Consider the following 22,514-nt stretch of genomic DNA (forward strand, 5'->3'; position numbering starts at 1 on the left):
TTTTTTATTTATTTATAAGGTAATAAACATGTAATACAACTACTGTAATACTTATTTACAATGAACACATTACTGCACTGAAATGGTGCAGAAGTTATGTTGTACTTATATACAAATCAGTTGGTTTTACTAAGAAATTCATCAATGGAGTAGGAGTTGGCCACCAATAAATCCTTTAGGCTTCTCTTAAACTGAATTTCATTGGTTGTTAAGCTTTTTATGGCTGCTGGCAAGTTATTGAAAATGTGTGTCCCTGAATAATGCACACCTTTTTGTACAAGACTAAGTGACTTTAAATCCTTGTAAAGATTATTCTTATTTCTAGTATTGATTCCATGAATTGAGCTGTTGGTTTGAAAAAGTGGTATATTTTTAATGACAAATTTCATTAAGGAATAAATATATTGGGAAGCAGTAGTTAGTATCCCTAGTTCCCTAAACAGGTTTCTGCAGGATGTTCTTGAGTTCACACCACATATAACTCTTACTGCACGTTTTTGTGCCCGGAAAACTTTAGCTTGGCTTGATGAATTAACCCAAAAAATAATCCCATATGACATTATGGAATGAAAGTAAGCATAGTATGCCAGCTTTTTCATTTTTATATCCCCTATGTCTGACAAAATTCGCATTGCAAACAGAGATTTGTTAAGACGCTTCAGCAGTTTTCCTCCCAGTTGAATTTATTATCAAGCTGTAATCCCAAGAATTTAACACTGTCCACTTCTTCTATCTTCTTGTCATCGTATGTTAGACATATACTCTTGGGACGCCCCTTACAAGTTCTGAGCTGCATGTAGTGTGTTTTTTCAAAGTTTAGTGACAAAGAATTGGCTAGGAACCAGTGATTAATGTCCACAAATATTTTATTGGCTGATCTTTCTAAGACTACACTTGATTTGCTATTTATTGCAATGTTTGTATCATCGGCAAACAAAACAAACTTGGCATCTGGTAATGTTACTGATGAAAGGTCATTGATATACACAAGAAAAAGTGGGGGCCCCAAAATGGAACCTTGTGGGACCAGACATGTAATTAGTTCCCAGTTGGATGATGCCTGATAGCTTGATACATGTCTCTTTCCTAATAACACTCTTTGTTTCCTGCCAGAGATATAAGATTTGAACCATTTTGCAGCATTTCCTGTTACACTATAATATTCTAGTTTACTTAAAAGGATATTGTGATTTACACAGTCAAATGCCTTTGACAGATCACAAAATATACCAGTTGCCTGCAATTTTTTGTCTAATGAATTAAACACATTTTCACTTTAAGTATAGATAGCCTTCTTAATATCAGAACCTTTTAGAAATCCAAACTGTGACTTTGACAGTATGTTATTTGAGATAAGATGGTTATAAAGACGACTGTACATTACTTTTTCGAACATTTCTGAGAATGCTGGCAACAGTGAAATTGGACGGAAATTTGATGCTATTTCTTTTTCTCCCTTCTTAAGCAGTGGCTTAACTTCAGCATATTTCAGCCATTCAGGAAATATTCCACTGATAAACGACTGGTTACACAGATAGCTTAATATGTTACTTAGCGAAGAATCTACATTCTTTAATTAACTTTGATGATATTTCATCATACCCACTAGATGTTTTTGATTTTAAAGATTTTATGATGGGCATTATTTCTGTTGGGGTAGTGAGGGTCAAATTCATATTATGGAAGTTACTTGAAATGTCTGGTCTAAGGTAATCCATAGCAGCATCTACCGAACCTGACAGTAACAGTTATAAAATGTTTGTTAAAAAGTTCTGCAACACTATACACATCTGTCACCAATGTATCATTTACTCTTAATGCTATTTGTTCATCTTCATGTCTGGTTCTACCGGTCTCCTCCTCCACTATATCCCATATTGTCTTTATTTTGTTATCTGATATGACTATCTTTTCCTTGTAATATATTTGCTTTGACATCCGTATTACAGTCTTTAATATTTTGCAGTATTTCTTATAATGTGCTATAGCATCAACATTGGAAATGTTTTGGATTGACAGATACAGTTTTCTTTTTGTTTTACAAGATACCCCTATTCCTCGAGTAATCCATGGCTTCTTTGTAGACTTTGCTCTAACGTTGGTAAGTTTTGGGGAAAAGCAGTGTTCGAATAAGGTAAGCACTTTATTAGCAAAAATGTAATATTTTTCATTCATGCCATGAGCACTGTAAACATCAGTCCAGTGAATGTCTCTGAGGAGTGTCCTAAAATAATCAATTTTTGGCTTACTGATTACCCTCTTGAGCTCAGATTTAACAGATTTTATATCCTGTTCAGTATTAACATTTAACAGAAGGAACTGCATGTCATGGTCTGAGAGGCCATTGACTATTGGTTTTGTAATATAATTTTGTTCATTGGACTTTTCTATAAAGATATTATCAATGGCTGTTTGTGAGCAAGTGGCTATCCTAGTGGGGAACTTTACAGTGGGAATTAAGTTGAATGATAGTGTTACTAACTCAAATAAGTTCTTATTGGGAGAGTCTTTAAGGAAATCTACATTGAAATCACCAGCAACCACTATTTCTTTGTTTTTGGTTGTTAAATGGGCCAGTACAGCTTCAAGGTGGTTTACAAACAGATTAAAGTTACCTGCAGGTGCTCGATATACACTTAATATTATGAAGGATTTTTTGTGAAATTCTAATTCTGTTGCACATGCTTCCATACGTTATTCTAGGCAAAATTTATGAATGTCTATGTTCTTAAATTTATGACAGTTCCTGATAAATGTGGCAACTCCTCCTTTCTCCATTTCGGATCTACAAAAGTGAGATGCTAACCTAAACCCTGTAACACTTAAAAGTTCTATACCAGTGGTCACATGATGTTCAGAGAGGCAGATTATGTCAGCTGGGTTTTAAGACTCTAATTCATCTATGCATATAGTTAATTCATTAATTTTATTTCTCAGTCCTCGAATATTTTGATGCAATAAAGATAGCTGACATTTCACACACACTGAGTTAAAATTGAGTGGAGCTAAAATATCTGCTGACAGTTGAAAATTCTTAACCAATGGCTGTTTATGCTGATGTAATAAGCTGGAATTATGTTTTTTGATTTCTTTCTCAAACTGAAGGTTTGTCTCAGTTCTAACCTCTCTTAAAATGTGCTTTCTTTCTGTCCTCCCTACCCTAAAAAAGGGTCTTTTCTGAATCCTATAACCACTGGTATTTTACCACTCATGACAGGGCCTCCCCCCTTTAACTTTCCTGCTATTTCCCCAGCCAATTTACCCTTCCTCTTCCTGTTGAGGTGAAGGCCACGCCTAGTATAATCCCACCTACTGAGAGAATCAACATGAACCACACCAATGTGTGAGCCCACACCCGACGGAGCAGCCGTTCCAGCTCCAAATTAACTCTCTTGACAGAAGAGTTCAAATGAGGTCGGTCATGGCGCCCAAGAACAGATACAAACTCAACACTAGTATGCTTCGATGCTGATGCAATCTTCGCCAGGTCACACTCTATACTGTACCCAGGATCTCTGCCCCACCCACTATAACCACGGTGTCTTCCTTAGTGAAATCTTTGCAAAGTGATCCTAAATCCTCTGTCACCTGCTCCAGACCAGCACTAGGTTTAAAAAAATTGGTGACCTGGTATTCTGATCCTAATTCATCCTGCAAAAATTGGCCAACACCTCTTCCATGGGAACTACCTAACAAGAACACTTTCTTTCTCTTTACTGAGTTCCCTACATTCTTACTTTTCAATTTGCTGCTGAAAGTTTGTTGTGCCCTGTCTACACCTGCAACTGCTTGAGGCTCACCAGCTTCTAACTGAAGCAACAGGTCAAATCTATTTTCCACATTCACCATAAAGCTGTCAGACAAAGTTCTAGGCCTGTTCCCCCTGTTGCCTGTTGCCACTTCCCACCTCTCTTTACCCTTCTCCCTCCTTAACCTGTCAAGATCTCCCCTGGCCTTGTCTAACTCAGCCTGAAGGGCGGCAATTTTCCCCTCCTGTTCTAGTATCTTCCTATCTCTACTACAAATCCTACAAAACCACTGATGAGTCTCATTTACTTCCCCTATTCCCACGCCACTACAGTCACCCACATGGAAAAAACTACAGCACCCATCACACCAAAGCCCCGACCTAACAATTCTACGGCAAGTCAAGCACTTTTCACTCATGATAAACGTAATAGTTTATTAAGAATAAGTCAGTTAAATTACAGATAAACACGAAAATATGGTTACACAAATTAGGCCTATACGCAACTGTGTGTAAACAAAAACAAAAGTGCAAAGTTTCTGAAACAACAACTTAAACTTTACGCTACTTTCCAGAAATGCTAGTTAAATAATGAAGAGGTACGCTAAGTTAAATTGCTGGAGAGCGCAAGGAACAACTAAACGAAATTCTATAGATTTGCTGCAGCAGAACGTAAACAGAAAATACGACTGTACGGTCTTTTCGCGTTTTCTGCTATATTACGTAAAGAAAAATGAAACCTTTAATGGTACGCTTAAATGGCACACTAATACAGTTATTTACCACATAATCAGTACTAATCTATATGTTTTATAATCTAAAATGACTTATCTTTACGAGAACACCAAAACTTGCGCTAGTCGCCTGCCTCCAGGGCTGCCAACCCCAATGGTTGTAATTGTTTCTCATTTTTATAGCTGCTATACCTGATGTCTACACTGACACGTGATTTCTAGATTATTATTAAAGTACATACAGAAAAGATAATATCAATAAAATACGATCAATGACACGTGAAATATACATGTGATCTACAAAACATGGTACTTGATAAAATCTGTTAAATAGTATTTTGTGGTACAGAAAGCATGAATCTGGGTAAACCATTTTTATTTGTCATCAAAAAATCTCTAATTTGATGTAGAAAATGGCCAAAGCTGTGAAATTCGATTCTTTTTACTTGACTGACCACCTAGTTATCAGAACCATTTCTCAAATCATCCTGAAACACGGAAAGTAAAAATTACTACTTATCCAATAAGCCACTACAACAGTAAGTGCATTTAACAGGATACAGAACATATTGCAAAAGAATATACGTACCAAACAGAAAAAAATGGTATATTCTCATGATAGCAAGCAAACCATGCTAATGTTGTACATGCTTGTGTCTAAGTCAAGTTACGCAGTGACCACTGGCAGGATAAACATACAACCAATGGTGTATTTCTTACACCTCCACAAGGAAACCTTCAGGTAGGGGACGCCCTATCAGGATGCAGGGAATTTCTGTATTTCTAAGAAAAATTTTATATAGCAACAGTATAAATCGACTACCACACTTCAACATTTTAAAAGGTTTTTTGGGCACAGTAAGACGTATTAAACCTCTTAAAAATTTTAAAGAGTAAGTTTAGTGTTTAAAATAAGCAGTAAACAACAGCGGTGTCACATACTGTGTATAGAAACAAACATCATCTGCTGTGACAACACATAACGCCATACATTTCGAACCATAATTTGTGCAGAAAGAAACTTAGCATGACACTGAAAAAAACCACTTTTTTAATTAATTCACATTCATAAAACACTTAACCAGAAGCAAATTGACAGACTATATACCTATAAATTTCTTCATATTATTTTTTTTATTTGATGACATTTCATAGATAAACAGAAATTAACATAAAAGAGTACCTTTTCCATTGTACCAAATGCTAAGGCCCGTTGGAGTTCGACAAAAACAAGTGTGCTACAGCTGTTCAACGGATGTTTAGAACCAAGTACGCTAAGAAGCCACCAACAGGGAAGGCCATTTACCACTGGCACAATAAATTCATTACGACAGGTTTTTGTCACACTCCATCACACAGAAAGCTCACTATGCACCTCAACCCACCATGTTTGCTACAAGTACTATCAGCAATTTACCAAACTACACTGTGGCAGTATACATGAAAAAAATACTTTTAGGGTTTCTCTTCAAAATGACATATGTACGATGTCTGTACAGTGTTTGGTTCTCGTGCAATAAATAACTGAAAGTGTTACCGGACTTTATGTACCACGGACAACCTAAATCAGGATGGCCAGACACGGGTCTGAACTGTCATCCTCCCGAATGTGAGTCCAGTTCACTAACCACTGCACCATCTCGCTCCTAAGGAAGGAGAGGGAGAAAGTGTTTCTTTGGGGGAGGAGCAATGTAGAATGCTGGGAATATCTTTATTACAATTTACAATTAGCCCGGATAAAACAATGATACAATACAGTGCAGGTCATTACCAGATGCAAACTCTTATAAATTATCATCCTGAAAACAACGGGACTTTTAAAACAATTGAACAGTCAGAAATTTCAACACCACATACAAACAAAAGCCACATGCTTTATGCCGGTATTACACTATCAAATTTCTTTGTCAAAGATATGATCAAATATTCGTCAAACTTATTTGACAAAGATCTTTGACTTGGTGCTACAAAGGAGTATTACACTGTCGTCATACTTTTCACAATAGCACTGTGTGCACATGTGGAAGAGAAGCGGGGGGAAAAAAGGAAATGTACTTACGTGAAGCCGTGGGTTTTATGATGAGATGATAAAAGCATTCAACAAAGCTTGTTACGTGAGCTTGTAGTGGAGGATGTCAAGTTGTACATATATTACTTAAGAATGGATGAGCATACATTTCAGTATTTGCTCAGGGAAGTGTATCCTCATATCACAAAGCACAATACTCACTTAAGAGCTGCTATATCTGCAGAAGACCGGCTCACTGTAACACTCCGATACCTTGCTACAGGAGAGGGTTGGGTTGGGTCTCCAATCGTCTTAATCTATTTTTGTATTCAGGGTGCCTCATGTTGTAAAGCGCCTGATCAGCTTCATACATCTCTATTAATTTTGCAGTTGTCGGTACACACCAACTGTATTTACCGGCAATGTTTATAAAAACACCACAGATGACAGAACGCTGCAGTGATGCTAGCGCTCCACGTGGTAACATGCCACATTGCAGTGAACAGATGACAACCGACTTTTATGATCAAATCTACAGCGAGGCCCTAGATTTGATCAAGTTTATTTGACAACAGACGAGTTTTGACATAGTGCCCTATTACACCATCAATCTTCTTTGACAAAAAATATTTGACATATCAACTTTGACAAAGAAATTTGATAGTGTAACACCGGTCTTAGTGATAGATACCATCAACCACTATGCACCATGAATAATATGGACTTAGCATGGTGTTGAAAATACCACCACCTATACATTTTCCTTATAAAACATTTAATCATAACCAAACCTAAAAGAATGTGAAAGTATAAAAAATTTCTTAAATAGATACTTCAATGTTAAGTCTTGCACAGCACCAAATGCTGGGGCCCATAATAGTACACAGAAACATGATGTATCTATTTAACCCAACATTACAATAGGGATGATGGATACATGAAATATATGAAAAGTGTTAAAGCAAAAAGACAACCACCGTTCCGGAGAGACAAAGACTGGAACAACCCCCAGAAAAAAAAAAATGGTGGAAGTTGTGGAGGCAGGGTTCTTGCACATCTTGTCATCTCAGCTGTTTCAATTATCCCCAATCCTGACTTCTTTTGCACCTCCCCTCTGCCCCCCTCCAACACTCCATTAACAGGAATGTGAATAACCCGTATATTTTACAATCTGTTCAGTATAATCTCCTTTGGCTGATAACGGGCTTTTCCACCAGATGATGCTTTGTGGCTGAAGCACTAAGTGGTTAACACAATCTTCGATTCCAGCACAAACTATAGTTTGCTGGTCTATCAGATGCTGGTCGCTGGATATTATGATGTTACTAAAAAATGTTTTCATCTAGTGTAGTTTAGTGAAAGAGTTTATTGTGCACATTTTATAAACATGTGGCTATGTAACAATACCGTGAATAAGCTTTGTCAATGATACACCCTATGTAATACTCGGAACATTTCTTAGTCTGCTCCTAACGTGTTTGTAAACAATGAACTGAATCGTGCTAAGATTTTTTTCTCCATTTGCTAACAAGTTTCAGTTTAGTGTATCTTATTGCCAAACAGTTTAGGTAGTTCGCAACAGTGACCTAATAACTTTGGTTTTTGTACTATTGTCTACAATTTTAGTGCCATAGTATCTGGTTCCTTTTCACGTTACTTTAAGGACCACAATAAAGGATTCTGCAATTTCTTCCTGTTGCCCTCCCTTTATCAATTCTCTCTTTTGGCCTTTTCCATTCCCACATTTCCTTCACCCCTTCCCACACTCACCCCCGCCTCTCCTGCCGCCTTTCTCCGGGTGTGGTCCCAGTCCTTGTCATCCTGAATGGCTGTTGCCTTTTAATATATTTTATGTATCCATTATCCCTACTGGTCGGTTTAACAGATGGATTATGCTGTCATGTATCAGCATGGACCATAGCATTTGGTACAGTGTAAAACATAACATTAAAGTCTCTATTTAAGAAAAAGTTTTTATACTTTTATATTCTTTTGGGTTTGTAACGATTCAGTGTTTTACAGGGAGGATGTAATTTGAAAAATGGTGGTGATTTTCAACGTCAAACTAAGTTGGCTTTTTTCCATAGTATTCATGGTACCACAATGGTTGATGGCACGTGTCACTAAAACGTGAGGCTTTCGTTTGTATACACCATACGTGGTGCTAACGTTTTCGACTATTCAGTGATTTGAAACAATCCGTTGTTTCCGGGATAATAATTAATAAAAGCATACATGCGGTAGTTGACTTCTACTGTATTGTATCAATTGTTTTATACGGGATTATTGTAACTTGTAATAAAGACTACACCACATTCTACTTCTTCCCTTCTCCCAAAAAAAAAATACCTCCCCCCTTCCCTAGGAAGTCCACCCTCCTTATTTTTCCCAGGAGTGTCTCCATCTCTCACTTCTCCCCAGGATGTCTATTGCTCCATGCCTTCAACCTTTAATATATATTATGTATCTAACATCGCTATAGTACTGTAGGAAAAATTGATACATCATGTTGTCATGTGTCATTACACGCCTTAGCCTTTGGTACAGTGGAAGAGATAAACTTGTACATTAATTTTTGTTTTACCTATGAAGTGTAATAAAATAATAAACAAAATAAAAAAAAGAAATTTAGTGATATGTATTCTATTTTACGAACATGAAGTAATTAGAAAGATGACGTTTCTCAACATCATGCTACATTTCTTCCCACACTAATTTTGGTTCTTAATGCACAATGTTATGTGTCACCCTAGCATATGATGATTGTTTCTATATACAGTATGTAGAGCTGCTGGTTTTAAAATGTCCTGCTGTTCCCAAAAAATCTTGTAAAATGTTAAAGTGTGTGAGTTGACTTGCACTCTTTCTCTATAAAAATTCTTTTGGAAATTGCAATACAGAAATTCCCTGCATCCTGATAGGGTGCTCCCTACCCAAGGTTTCCTTGTGGCAGCATAGGCAGTAGACTGTCGACTGTATGTTTGTCCTGCTAATAGTCACTGTATAGCTCGACTTAGACACAAGCATGTACAATATTAACAGGAATTGCATGCTATCAAGGAATACACATTTTTTTCTGTTTGGTACGTATGTTGTTGTTGTAGTCTTCAGTCCTGAGACTGGTTTAATGCAGCTCTCCATGCTACTCTGTCCTGTGCAAGCTTCTTCATCTCCCAGTACCTACTGTAACCTACATCCTTCTGAATCTGCTTAGTGTATTCATCTCTTGGTCTCCCTCTACGATTTTTACCCTCCACGCTGCCCTCCAGTACTAAATTTGTGATCCCTTGATGCCTCAGAACATGTCCTACTAACCGGTCCCTTCTTTTTGTCAAGTTGTGCCACAAACTCCTCTTCTACCCAATTCTATTCAATACCTCTTCATTAGTTATGTGATCTACCCATCTTATCTTCAGCATTCTTCTGTAGCACCACATTTTAAAAGCTTCTATTCTCTTCTTGTCCAAACTATTTATCGTCCATGTTTCACTTCCATTCGTGGCTACACTCCATACAAATACTTTCAGAAATGGCTTCCTGACACTTAAATCTATACTCGGTGTTAACAAATTTCTCTTCTTCAGAAACGCTTTCCTTGCCATTGCCAGTCTACATTTTATATCCTCTCTACTTCGACCATCATCAGTTATTTTGCTCCCCAAATAGCAAAACTCCGTTACTACTTTAAGTGTCTCATTTCATAATCTAATTCCCTCAGCATCACCCGACTTAATTCGACTACTTTCCATTATCCTCGTTTTGCTTTTGTTGATGTTCATCTTATATCCTCCTTTCAGATACGTATATCCTGGTACAATGTGTTCTATATCCTGTTATTTGTACTTACTTTTATAATGGTTTATGGATAAATAGTAATTTTAACTTTCTGCCTCACAGGACAATTTGAAAAAGGGTTCCGATGCCTGAAACTGATCATCAATTAAATAAAAACAACTCAGTTTTGCAAGTTTGACTGTTTTCTAGATCAAACCGATTAACACAAGTTGCTCTCCAACACACATCTTTCAATTATACACTGAGTGCCTCTAAGATTTTCAATGCTTTTTCACATGTATTTAACTAACATCCATGTCTCTCAGTCCTTGTGTCAAAACTGGTGGTACTGCAAACTTTCATTTCAGGCTGATCAGAAGCTGGGTTTTGAAAATCCTATTTAGATTACCAAAAACTCAAGAAGCCCTTTTAATCTCCCTGCCTATATAGTCACTGACTTTAAAAGCCTGAAATACACACAACCTCTGACAATGAAATATCAGTTGTGTTTGATTCTCTCCATGCACCTTTTACAATACTTTATTCTCCTTGATCTTCCTGCAATGCAAACATTTGTCCATCTGCAACCAAACATTTCAACTCCATTACTGGATAGTGGCTTTGTAACACCTCAAGGAAAATACAGAAGAGTCCGATTCCACCCGTCTGCTTTGACCCATGACGTCACAAATATGGAGGGAACGACCATCCACTAAGACTCCAATATGGCGTCTATGACGTCATTATGTAAACATGACAACACACATGAAAATATATAAAAAAAAAAAAACCAACACACACACCTTCCACAAGAAACCTAATCAAACTAATGGGACAAGTGTGGGAAATTGAGGGTTTTTTTGGTGGGGACAAAGTAAGTACAAAAAACAAATTTAGACACACACCACCATACCAAACCACACAAAACGAAGAAAAAAACTGACAACACAAAACTTCCCAAATTCCACTAAACACAATATCCTCTGGAATCAGACACTTCTCTTGACCTATATAGCTCAACAGCAGCTCCCGATCCCAGAACACCCAAAGCCACAACCACAAATTGGAATCGAACTCTTCCCTTGACCTATATAGCTCAACAGCAACTCCCGATGCCGGAACATCCGCAGCCGCAACCACAACCACACATTGGAATCTAACAGTTCCCTTCACCCACATAGGTCAACGACGACTCCCTATACCAAAAAACCCACAGGTACGATCACAAATTGGAATCGAAAAAAAAAGTGTCTCAATCACACACTACAACTCAACAAAAACTACAACAAAATTGATCCTCCACAACTAAATCACAAACCAACACCCCCCCCCCCCCCTCCCCACAAAAAAAGTGTCTCAATCACACTACAACTCAACAAAAACTACAACAAAATTGATCCTCCACAAACCAACACGGGCCCCCCCCCACATACACAACCAACAACTAACCCCCCCCCCCCAAGCCGTAGCCACCCACCCACACAAATCACCCTAACTAACCACCTTCGGCCTGTACATCTTACTGATAGCCCTATTTATTTTAGAGAGAGAGAGAGAGAGAGATAGAGAGAGAGAGAGAGATAGAGAAGAAACAAAGAAAAAAGAAAACATAACAATAGCCATCAGGGGCGCTATTCCGCCAATAATACTCATCTAAATGAGACTGAAGGTTACAAGAGCGCCTCTTCTCCCTCCCAAGAACTGACCTAACGGCCCCCCACATCCCCTCTATGGTATTCGTACAAGCCCCCGTCTCATAATTTTCAAAAATTCTAAACTATGGGTCACTACTAAATGATTGTACCCCTCTCACCCAACCCCCTATAAGAAGAAAAAGGATCATAAACTACAGTAGAACCCGGTTCTATAAACTCCTCAATTAACTCCACTAATTCCCTCTTAGACTACCCTTCCACAACCCTAAAAACACAATCCGAAAACCCACCCCGCGGTACAACAGCCCCCCCCCCCCCCCCCACACATCCAGAGATCAACCACAGACTTACCCCTCCCATACTTCCTTTTCCCAAACTGTGAATCATCCACCTCCACCACAACCCCAGGCCCACCCAACTTACCCCTGTACTTAATAAATTCAGAACATACTTCACGAGAAAACAAAAACCAGTCAAGCACACTCCTCTCATTCACACCAATCTCATGCACGCAAAAACTGAGAGATGATTTATAACAAAAGTAATATGTCAACAACACAATCTCGTGCATGCCCAACATAGACTTCTCTAACCAGGAACCGAGATGTATGGAGTGCCATAGGTTATCCCTACAGCACTGCCACATATAATGTCATGCCCACAAACAGCACACTTCACAATCTCTGCTAACAAGCCAAACAGCTGCAGAAATTTAATCAACTCCAATGGACTCTCCAATAACAGCATGCAAGTGCACACTGTTTATTTTATCCATCATAGCCATACCTAACAAGAGCAGCAACAAATTAATTTACTCAAATTAACACACGACCTACAGCAAACAGCACTACAGTAACTTTCACACAAAAACACTAAATCGTTAACTCACTGAAAACAATTCCTCTCCACACACAGTCAAAACAAGAACCAACTCAGAACAAGCAGTAACATCCAACTGAGCCCAATACACTACACAACATGAAAACCCTAAAAACACCACCAGAAGGCACCACAAACAGCGGCACGACGACACCTACAAACACGCCACACTCACAAACCAAACACCGCGCCGTCGTGAAGTCACACACCACAACAGCCTTACGTCACGGGTCAAAGCCTATGGGTGGGATCGGACGCTTCGATCAACCCCAACTGAAGACCTGCAGCTAAATTGCAAATACATCTTTGATTAACATTATAGGATGTAACAGTTTCTCCAACATCAAAAACTGATTCATACTTTGTGTATTACACTCATAACTATGATTGTCAAGCTTTCTACAGTTACCGTACAAAGTAGATCTTTAATATTTACGCCTATTGCACCAGGTAAGCATATCTATCTTACTTAGCACAAATACTGTAGCTGACGTGTCAAACTTGCAAGAGGTCAAAAGCAAATAATCAATCTTTACTGTTCAAACAACGATAGTTTATAACTGTTTCTAGTGTGTTGGTTTTAGCAAAATGTTAACTCAGATCACTGGAACAAACTTATTGGCATAACCCTTAACTCAAAATATTGATCTCTCAGAACCATTATTCATTTTAAACATCGAGTATGGCAGCACTGCAAAAAGCTGCGGTCTCACTTTTTTCAGTATCTTTGTCTTTACAACTGGTATCTTTGTCCTTACAACTGTTGCATGTAAAGCAACATTCAATAATCGATTGACTTTGAAAGTCTAGCGATAAAGTGAGGCCCATATTGTTTAGAGATGAGCACAAAATTGGATGTCTGGAGTACAGCACGTTTCACATTACATGTAATAATTAGGAAAATATTTGCCATATGTTTTTAATGTTTTTAACTATGGAATTATTATTTAATGTTTTTAATTATGTATGTATGTTTTAATCATTACATATTTTGTGTTCAATTTGCTTATTTTATAGCTTTATTATATCCATTACTTGTTATTTTTCAGTTATAATTTGTAGTGGTTTTTAAGAGATATAAGCTAGCTGCAGCTGCTTCAAATTTTGAAGCCTGTGTGCAAGAGTAGTTACATGATATAGCTGAAGAGGAAAATGTGAACAACAATGATATTTTTAATTATTCTGATGCTGATCCTGAGGCAGCTGATTATCACACTTTGATACCACAGTGTGGTACTAGTGAAGAAAATGATTTATTGGGAGAAGAGCCCGGTGTGATCTGTGCTACAGATAATTCCTTACAGCAATCATAGTACTACTATGGCAAAAATAATTTCAAGTGGGAATGTTGTGAGCCTGTTAGTGCAGATGAAAGCAGCAACTACTCCATCCGATTAGAGAGATACTGACATCACTGAAATCAAAGTTTTCATAGGCCTTCTACTGATGATATCAGTATTAAAATCATTTCATGACAAGTTTTCATAGGCCTTCTAATGATGACATCACTATTAACATCATTTCATGAAGATATGTTATCTCATTTTGAAAAAGACTCACCAGTCACTGCATATTTGTGGTGACAATGTCAGTGAAGTTCTTTGAAATACTTCTAAGCAGCCTGAGATCTGACGCTATGACTACTAGAGGGGCAAGAAGAGTCAGATTACGTAGCTGCAGTATAAAACGTTTTTTTATAAATTCATTGTCAATTCCCAGTGCATACATTGTTTAAAAGCCAATGTTACAGTGGATGAAATGTTAGTCCCATTTAGGTGAAATTCTCCTTTCTGCATTTATATGCCTAGCAAGACCAAATATGGCATAAAAATAATGTGCCTAGCAAATTCTGGCAGCACATACATCTTCAGATGTCTATATAAGGGAGTGATGCGTGTGGCCTGAAAACTCATTGGTAGAAGCTATGAAAGAGGGGACTAATCTATATGGTAACAGTAAGAAAGAACAAGTGGGAAATTCCCCCAGCATTTTAGGCTGATAAAATTATATCAGCAGTACAGGGCCTCTCTGATAACACAACAGCAGTTTCATTTTCTCCTAAGACAAATAAGACAGTAATTCTTATATCGTCAATAAATCATTCAACTGAAAATGATATCATAAAAAATAAGCCAGAAATTATATGTTACAACAATTCAACAAAATCTGGTGCAGATTTGTTCAACACAAAATTTTCCAATTATTCGCCAAAAGATGGATACAACACTGGCTGATGGTAGTCTTCTATATACTGGTAAACCATCTGTTGCATCAACAAATTTACTCTGTATTTATGTTGCAGAGGAAACCCCATGCTGACTGTTGGGTCATTCCATGTCAAGTCACCCAGGCCTTGACACCAACCATGTCAGATTTTGATGAAACTTGGTACAATTACTTCTTTTATCATCCTGAAAGCACTTGTAAAATTTTTTGCTCTATCTCCTATAGTTTTTTTTATAAATTTTTAAAGTTTTTAGATTTGGCGTTGTTTCAGCAGTCGGAAACCATAACTTAAACGTATCCTCACAACTAAAAAAATTTGTATATTAAAGAATACTCAAGATATCAGTATGAAATTTTGGAATAAGTTTGTGTATTATATCTAAATGTTAAAAAAAATACCATAAAGATATATTAAAATCTTCCAAATGAAAAAAAATTTACAAGGTTTTTTTGTTTTGTTTGTTTTACAAAAACTGCAATATCTCGAGTCTCAGACCTGATAGAAAGCTCAAATTTGTTTTAAAATACTCTTAATTGTATAGGCTATTAGATAAAAGAAAAATTATGTTGGCTTTTTAACCTGTTTAATAGTTATTTAATTTTTAAAATAATATTAATTATATTTTAAAAATAAAAAGTACCAAGTGACTTAGACACCGAAAATAAGTTTTTGTCTTCTTGGAGTAAAAATGTACGCTTGGATTTTGTTTTGTTACTCCTGTGTTTTGAAGTAAAAAATTATTACAATGTTAAATAGTGCTTGGATAGTATTTTATTAAGTTTATTCGAACTTTCAGTAAGTGCTGTTACTTAGTTTACAGAGATTCTTTTCCAATATCCTATTAAAAGTAACCAGAACAGTAATCAGACCAAAAGTGAAATCAGTATGTCAGATATTCAAACCTGTAGCGTAGGGTTATTTAAAAAATCTGACTGTTTCCAAACAACCTACACACCTTCAAAAAAGTTACAACTGGTATCTGAATTGAGTGAGGAAGAAAAAGATTTGATCCACTTACGATCTGGAATTAATCTGTGTGAATTTAAGAATATATGTTCACACCACAGCTACCACTTTTTAAATGTTTTTGAAAAGTATCAAACAACATGTGTAGACCCACTAAAAAAAACACACAAAAACCCATCAAAAAATCGTTGAGAAGTGTAGGCTTGGATCTTTCTAAACAATTACTGACAAAAAATATTAGCATAAAACCTGGGCAAAAGCTTTGCTCAACATGCCGTAACTTTTGTGAGGAAAAATTATGAGTTGAAGTCAATGAAAGTGAAACAGATGATGAAGTCATGATTGAATTAGAATCATTGGAATCCAGAAATGAATCCCTCATACAAACAAACATTGCTCTTGATAATTTAGGTTTAACACCAATAAAGCTTCATGGCTTGTCAGAACGAAGTAAAGGGTCTTATTTTAAAAGGAAGGTTAGCAGTATTGAAAAGACTGCAAAAAAAGGCGGTTTCAAAAGCATTAATATATGATGCGCCAAGTTCTGATGATGACGAAGAAGATACAAGTGTGGTTGAGAAAGCAAAGGATTTTGATGTAATGATTTCTCTTATGAAAGAGAAGATTTCATCTGTTGGGAGGTCTAGAAAAATCCAGATTCTGACCTTGGCTCCAGATTATTGGAGTCGAAATAAAGTGATGAAAGAATTTAATGTAAGTGCGTACATGGTGTGACAAGCTAGAAAGCTAAAATCTGAAAAGGGTATTTTGGAAACTCCTTGTCCAAAAAAAGGTAAAACTCTTTCTGAAAATACAGTAAGACTTGTAACAGGTTTATATGAAAAGGATGAAAGTTCCAGAGTGGTACCTGGAACAAAAGACAAAGTAAGTGTTCAAAAAAATGTGTACATGCAAAAAAGACTCATTTTGTGTAACTTGAGAGAACACTATTATTCTTTCAAATGGGAGAATCCAGAGGTAGAAGTAGGATTTTCAAAATTTTGTTTCTTGAGACCTAAATGGTGTATCCTTGCTGGTGCTGCAGGCACACACACTGTATGTGTATGCAGTATCCACCAGAATGTTAAACTATTACTGGATGCTGCGAAAATTGAAGAATCTTATAAAGACCTAATTAAGATGCTTGTGTGCAACACGGAAAACCAAAACTGCATGCTACATCATTGCGACAGCTGTCCTGCAAATGCTGCACTAACTGAGTACTTAATTGAAAAACTAAGTGAAGATTATGATTTAGAAGAATAAATTGTAATCAGACAGGGCAGAAATGATCAAACATCTATCAGTGTTGAAGACTACATTTCTTTATTGGTTAGGTCATTGGAAAAGCTCACCCCGCACTCGTTTATAACAAAATCCCAATCAGCAGCCTTTAAAAGATTGAAAGAAGACCCACCACCCAAAACAGCAATCATTGTGATGGATTTCAGTGAAAATTATTCCTCTGTTATACAAAATGAGATCCAAAGTTACCACTGGAATAGAGGTGGTTGTACTCTACACCCAGTTGGAGTTTTCTAAGAAATGAGGAAAACAATGTTTTTGTTTCCAACCACTGTTTTATTAGTGATGACCAAGAACATGACACTGGTTTTGTTAACTTTGTACAAAAAGAAATTACAAAGTGGCTGTCATTACATCATACTGACATTGATTCAGTTCACTACTTTACAGATGGTTGTGTTGGGCAGTACAAAAATAGAAACAGTTTTAAAAATTTGACTGAACACTTGAGAGGCCATAATTTGAAGGCCCAACACTCTTTTTTTGCAACAAGTCATGGGAAGTCAATTTGTGATGGCCTAGGAGGAACTATTAAAAGAATTTTAAGGAAAGCCAGTCTACAGCTTTCAGACGAACAAATAATGACAGCAATCGATGTGTACAAGTTTTGTGAAAAAAAAAAAAAATATTCAAAACATTCATTTTCACTTTATTGACAAAAAAGAAGCTGATTTGCTACGGTTAAAACTAGAAAAACGTTTTTCAGCAACCCGAACCATTCCTGGAACAAGAAGTTTTCATAACTTCAAACCACTTCCAACAAACAACCTTGAAATTAGAAGGACTACAGATAGTGTAAAACCCTCCTTAGTCTTTTCTTTCCATTATGATGGTAACTGGTACTCGTAAAAACAATATTCAATGATGAAGAAGATGCAGAAATTCTATTTCTACATCCTTCAGGACCAGCTGCATCATTTTATTGGCCTGAAAGACAAGATTCTTGCATAGTGCCTTTGGAGCACAGTCTGTGTAGTACATGCACCTCAATCAAGCGGCACTGGAAGAATGTATTACTTCAAAAAAGACTGTATCAAAAGAACTGAAAGCTCTTGGATGAAGCGGAAAAACAGTTTGAATCAGCATTAATGTTTATTAAAAAGACAAAATTACTCAAAAAATTCAATGTTTCAAGCAATCAGTTGGGTTATACGTAAGTGTCGTACGTACACTATCTTTGTACATAATGTTATCTAAAAGAGTTTTTAAGATAAGCAATTTTAAAGTTTTGAATACAAATTAAATTTACCATTTCCGAAGGTTCGGAAAACACAAACCACAAAAACTTTAAAAATTTATAAAAAGAACTATAAGAGATACAGCAAAAAAAAAAATAAAAAAATTTGCAGGTGTTGTTAGGCTGGTATTAGAACCATTTGAGCCAAATTTCATGAAAATCTAAGGAGGTGGGTGTAAAATTTATTTTTTATTGGGTGATTTGATATGGAATGACCCTGTTTCAAAGTCACCAAAAGTCTAGCCATGGAACTGATAGAGCCATATCTAAAGAAGTACCTGCACATTCAAAATCTACCTCAGACATCAAGCTAACGATCCACAAACATTCACGGAGACATTTAGGAATCAAGTGAATGCATACCAAGTAATAGAACAGAAAAGAGGAAGACGCATATGAAGTCTCCTGTGGCCCAGAAAAGAAATACAGAGTATAGGTGTATCAAATGTGGCCAGCCAGCTTGTTTGGAATGTAGTAGGAAGACGTGTGACAACTATGTAAAGGTGCTGTGTTTGATACTTTCAATTCATTTGATTATTACCTTTGTTTACATTTTCTACACTCTTTAATTTATATTCACGAATACCGTGAGTGGTGTAACAATCATTTCAAAACTGGTACTAAACAACTAAAAATACTCATGATATTTCGTATTCATTTCAAATAGTTAATGTAAACAAAAAGCCTTTCTACAGTTTGGATAGTATGAAATTTACTTGTAATATGATTAGCTGACTATTATTGCTAACTAGTATGGAGTTATCTGACAAAAAAACATTACGTGGTCTAAAAAAAAATCTGCACGTTTCTAATTACTAGATGAATACATATTTCGAAGATAAGCTGTTCTATCAATCTATCGACATTGTCACCAAATCAAGGAACATTCTGTTAACCGATACAAAACTGAACGTACCTTACACTCATGCCTCATAAAGCAGCTCGTATTCTAACACGACGAAACTCATACTGCTTTCTTTCGGACTTATCGAACATTAGCAACTACTAAAACATGCACACCAGAAAGTTACGCTAATGATTTCATTATAATCACACACATGAAAGAATGACCACCATACAGTTTTAAATTAGTGGTCGAAACTTACTGGCAAGTATCGCGAATTTCTGATTGTAAATATACTTCATACCTACGCAATGTTCATGCGCTAAACCCTGAATATAAGTGCACCAAACTTCCACAAGAATGGGGCGTCCACAATTAATAATACAGTTATGCAATAAAATACCCCAAGTTTACTCAATGCATTTTTATTTTAAGGACGCCGAATGCGCTGCGAAGTCCTTACAATACAGGAGATGTGGCGAATTAAGCAACTATAAAAAGACGTCGACAAATCAGGCATTCCATAACTACCAGAATATTTCGTGCGTAATTTAAAAATAGTCATTAATATACCTTCAGTTTGGCATAATGTTTAACGTTGTCATTCAATTCTTCAGACATTTTTCAAACACAGTAACACACATTAACCAACTCAAATACGACCAAAGTACTCACGAAGAAGAAGGTAGCTGGTGCAGCTACTGTAAAATACAAAATTAAAAATGAGGAAAAATTTCGTAAATATACTTGGATTTTCTTCTATCGAATTACTTTCCCTATATCATACATTTAATAAAGAACTACAACGAATAATGGAAGTCATTCTTTTTATTTTTTCACATTACGTGTTCACTAGACATCCATTGATAGTGCGTTGTACACCACGCGGGAGGTGGGAAACTGGTAGTACTTCCGCGCACGTACGTAGATGTTTGATATTTGACAAGAGAAGAGAGGAATTGGGACTTGCGTTGGGAAGTCGACGAGCAGATCAGTGATAGGTTGGAGAATAGCAGTGGTTCTGTCGTTCCAATGCGTTGCATCAACTGGCTGCGCAAGCATTCCTGCACAAATAATATAAGAATGTTTTAATACCCTAGCCGTTTCTGTCCTGCCTTTACAACAGATTCGAAAGGGAAAACAAATGTTGCAAAGACAACAAATTGGAACCAGAACAAATACAGTGGACGCTTTCTTTAAAACGAATGGTTCTGTAAGAACCGATGTGTTGCTATGAGTTAACAATAATAATCATGTACTCCTAAAATAGTTAATATACATCTAAGAGATGGTCATCATGGAGGAGTGTGAAACAGATAATACCTGATTTATACGAGTAAGGTGTTGACAGTCTTCCAAACTTAATGAAAACAATGTATTCTTTTCAAGGGCCTCGCCGCAACGCACAAAATATTCATAAATCCCGCCTGGTGATTTTTAAGTCTGAGAAAAGAACCCGCTATTACGAAAGGCGATTCAGGAACTCGAGAAAACTATCGAGGTCAAAAATTAGCTAATATTGAAAGCGTATCCAGAAGTTTATTCGCGACGTATTCTGCGTGTCTACGGAATCGTTACGAGCGTTGATTAGGAGTTTCGCGTCGTGTTACCAGTTGTAAAGAAAATAACGATCGTATGTATTAGGTTTTGTTGGAAGACACGTCCGTTATTATTAGTACGTACGCCCTCCTCCGAGTATGATTGTCAGCATAAATGACTGTTTTATTTCTTGGCGCTTCTCAGAAGAAAAGAAAATCCAAACATTTACTTCTTTTGCATTACGTGATGACCCCCACTATACAATCGAAAACGTACTACAGTTAAATAAAACATCAATCACAAAAAATATACTGAAGGAATGCAAAATTGTTTTTGTCTGTGGAAGGATGAGTAATACATACATGACACAAGGTTACCCTAAATAACACAATAAATAAATATATGAATACAAAAACTGAATTTTCACTTATCTGTTATAGTGCCCAAAATAATGGAGTGGTAAAATTTCGAACTTAACATATACTGTTACCTAAGAACGCAATGAAGCTGAAAATTATAATACAGACATTGTCCTTGAGTGGAGCGCCACTGTTAGGTTTAACAAAGAATTTCGTGCATAAAGTTAATCAGAACTAGTTCCAAAACAATTATAAGGTTAGCAGTAACAAAAAATACGAAAAGTATGACACAGACATTGTTGTATACAGTCAGTGTAAAGAAACAGGGGTTAAACATAATATGTGTAAAACAAAGTGTAGAGCTAAGGCAGGGAGATGCTGAATGAAATGCGATTGCCTGTCAATAGAGCTATGCATGAGGCCACTAGTGACTACCGTAGCACAATGTTGTCAAGCAGTCATTCACGGACCCAAAGAAATACAGGTCATATGTAAAGGCTGTTAGAAGCACCAAATTTACTTCACTTAAAACTTCTGGGCTGATAGGCGGAGGTCGATGTATAAAACTCTGCCCTGACATTTTGTCTCCGACTACAGGAGGTATCACGATAGCAGTTCGCCGCTTTACCTCGGAGAATATCTCCCATAGTCGGAGACAAAATGTCAGGGGAGTGTTTTATACATTGATCATGGCCTAGCAGGCCAAAAGTTTTAAGTGAAGACAATACCAGCTGTGAAAGCCTACATTGTATGATCTGTTTTCACACGTTTCTTTACAAAGGAAATCCCAGGAGAATTGTCCCAATTTAATTCTTGCACTACGGAGAACATGAATGAAATAAATATTAGTGTCAGTGGTGTTAAGAAACAGCTAAAATCATTAAAATTGAACAAAGCTCCAGGCCCCGATGGAATCACTTCAGAGTCTATACCGAATTTGTGACTGAGTTAGCTTCTCTTTTAATGAGAAACTATCATATACCTCTCAAACAAAAAAACGTGCCCAGTTCTTGCAAAAAGGCACAGGTCACACCATCTACTAGAGGAGTAGTAGAAGTGACATCAGTGTGTTGTAGAATCTTAAAACATCTTCTGAGATTTAGCATAATGAGCATCTTGAACACGATGACCTCCTCAGTGCCAACCAGGGGGCAAATTTTTACATTCATGTCATCTTCTGAACCCAGAAAATTAATGAAAACTTATTTGTTGTAAGTTGACCTTTTTTATGGTTTATGT

General features: G+C 36.7%; 1 protein-coding gene across 2 annotated transcripts in view; it reads right to left on the reverse strand.

Annotated features, from left to right (window-relative positions):
* The window catches only part of LOC124553871 (uncharacterized protein C31H12.03c), a 104,313-nt gene extending 84,235 nt beyond the window's left edge, over positions 1 to 20,078 (reverse strand). For both annotated transcript variants that reach the window (XM_047127872.1, XM_047127871.1), the window contains exon 1: positions 19,951 to 20,078. In XM_047127872.1, the coding sequence (XP_046983828.1) occupies positions 19,951 to 19,998 (48 nt within the window). In that variant the 5' untranslated portion in view covers positions 19,999 to 20,078. The remainder of the gene's footprint in view (positions 1 to 19,950) is intronic.
* Positions 20,079 to 22,514: the final 2,436 nt, after the last annotated feature.

The sequence above is a fragment of the Schistocerca americana genome, chromosome 11 (assembly GCF_021461395.2).
Source record: "Schistocerca americana isolate TAMUIC-IGC-003095 chromosome 11, iqSchAmer2.1, whole genome shotgun sequence".
Lineage (NCBI taxonomy): Eukaryota > Metazoa > Arthropoda > Insecta > Orthoptera > Acrididae > Schistocerca > Schistocerca americana.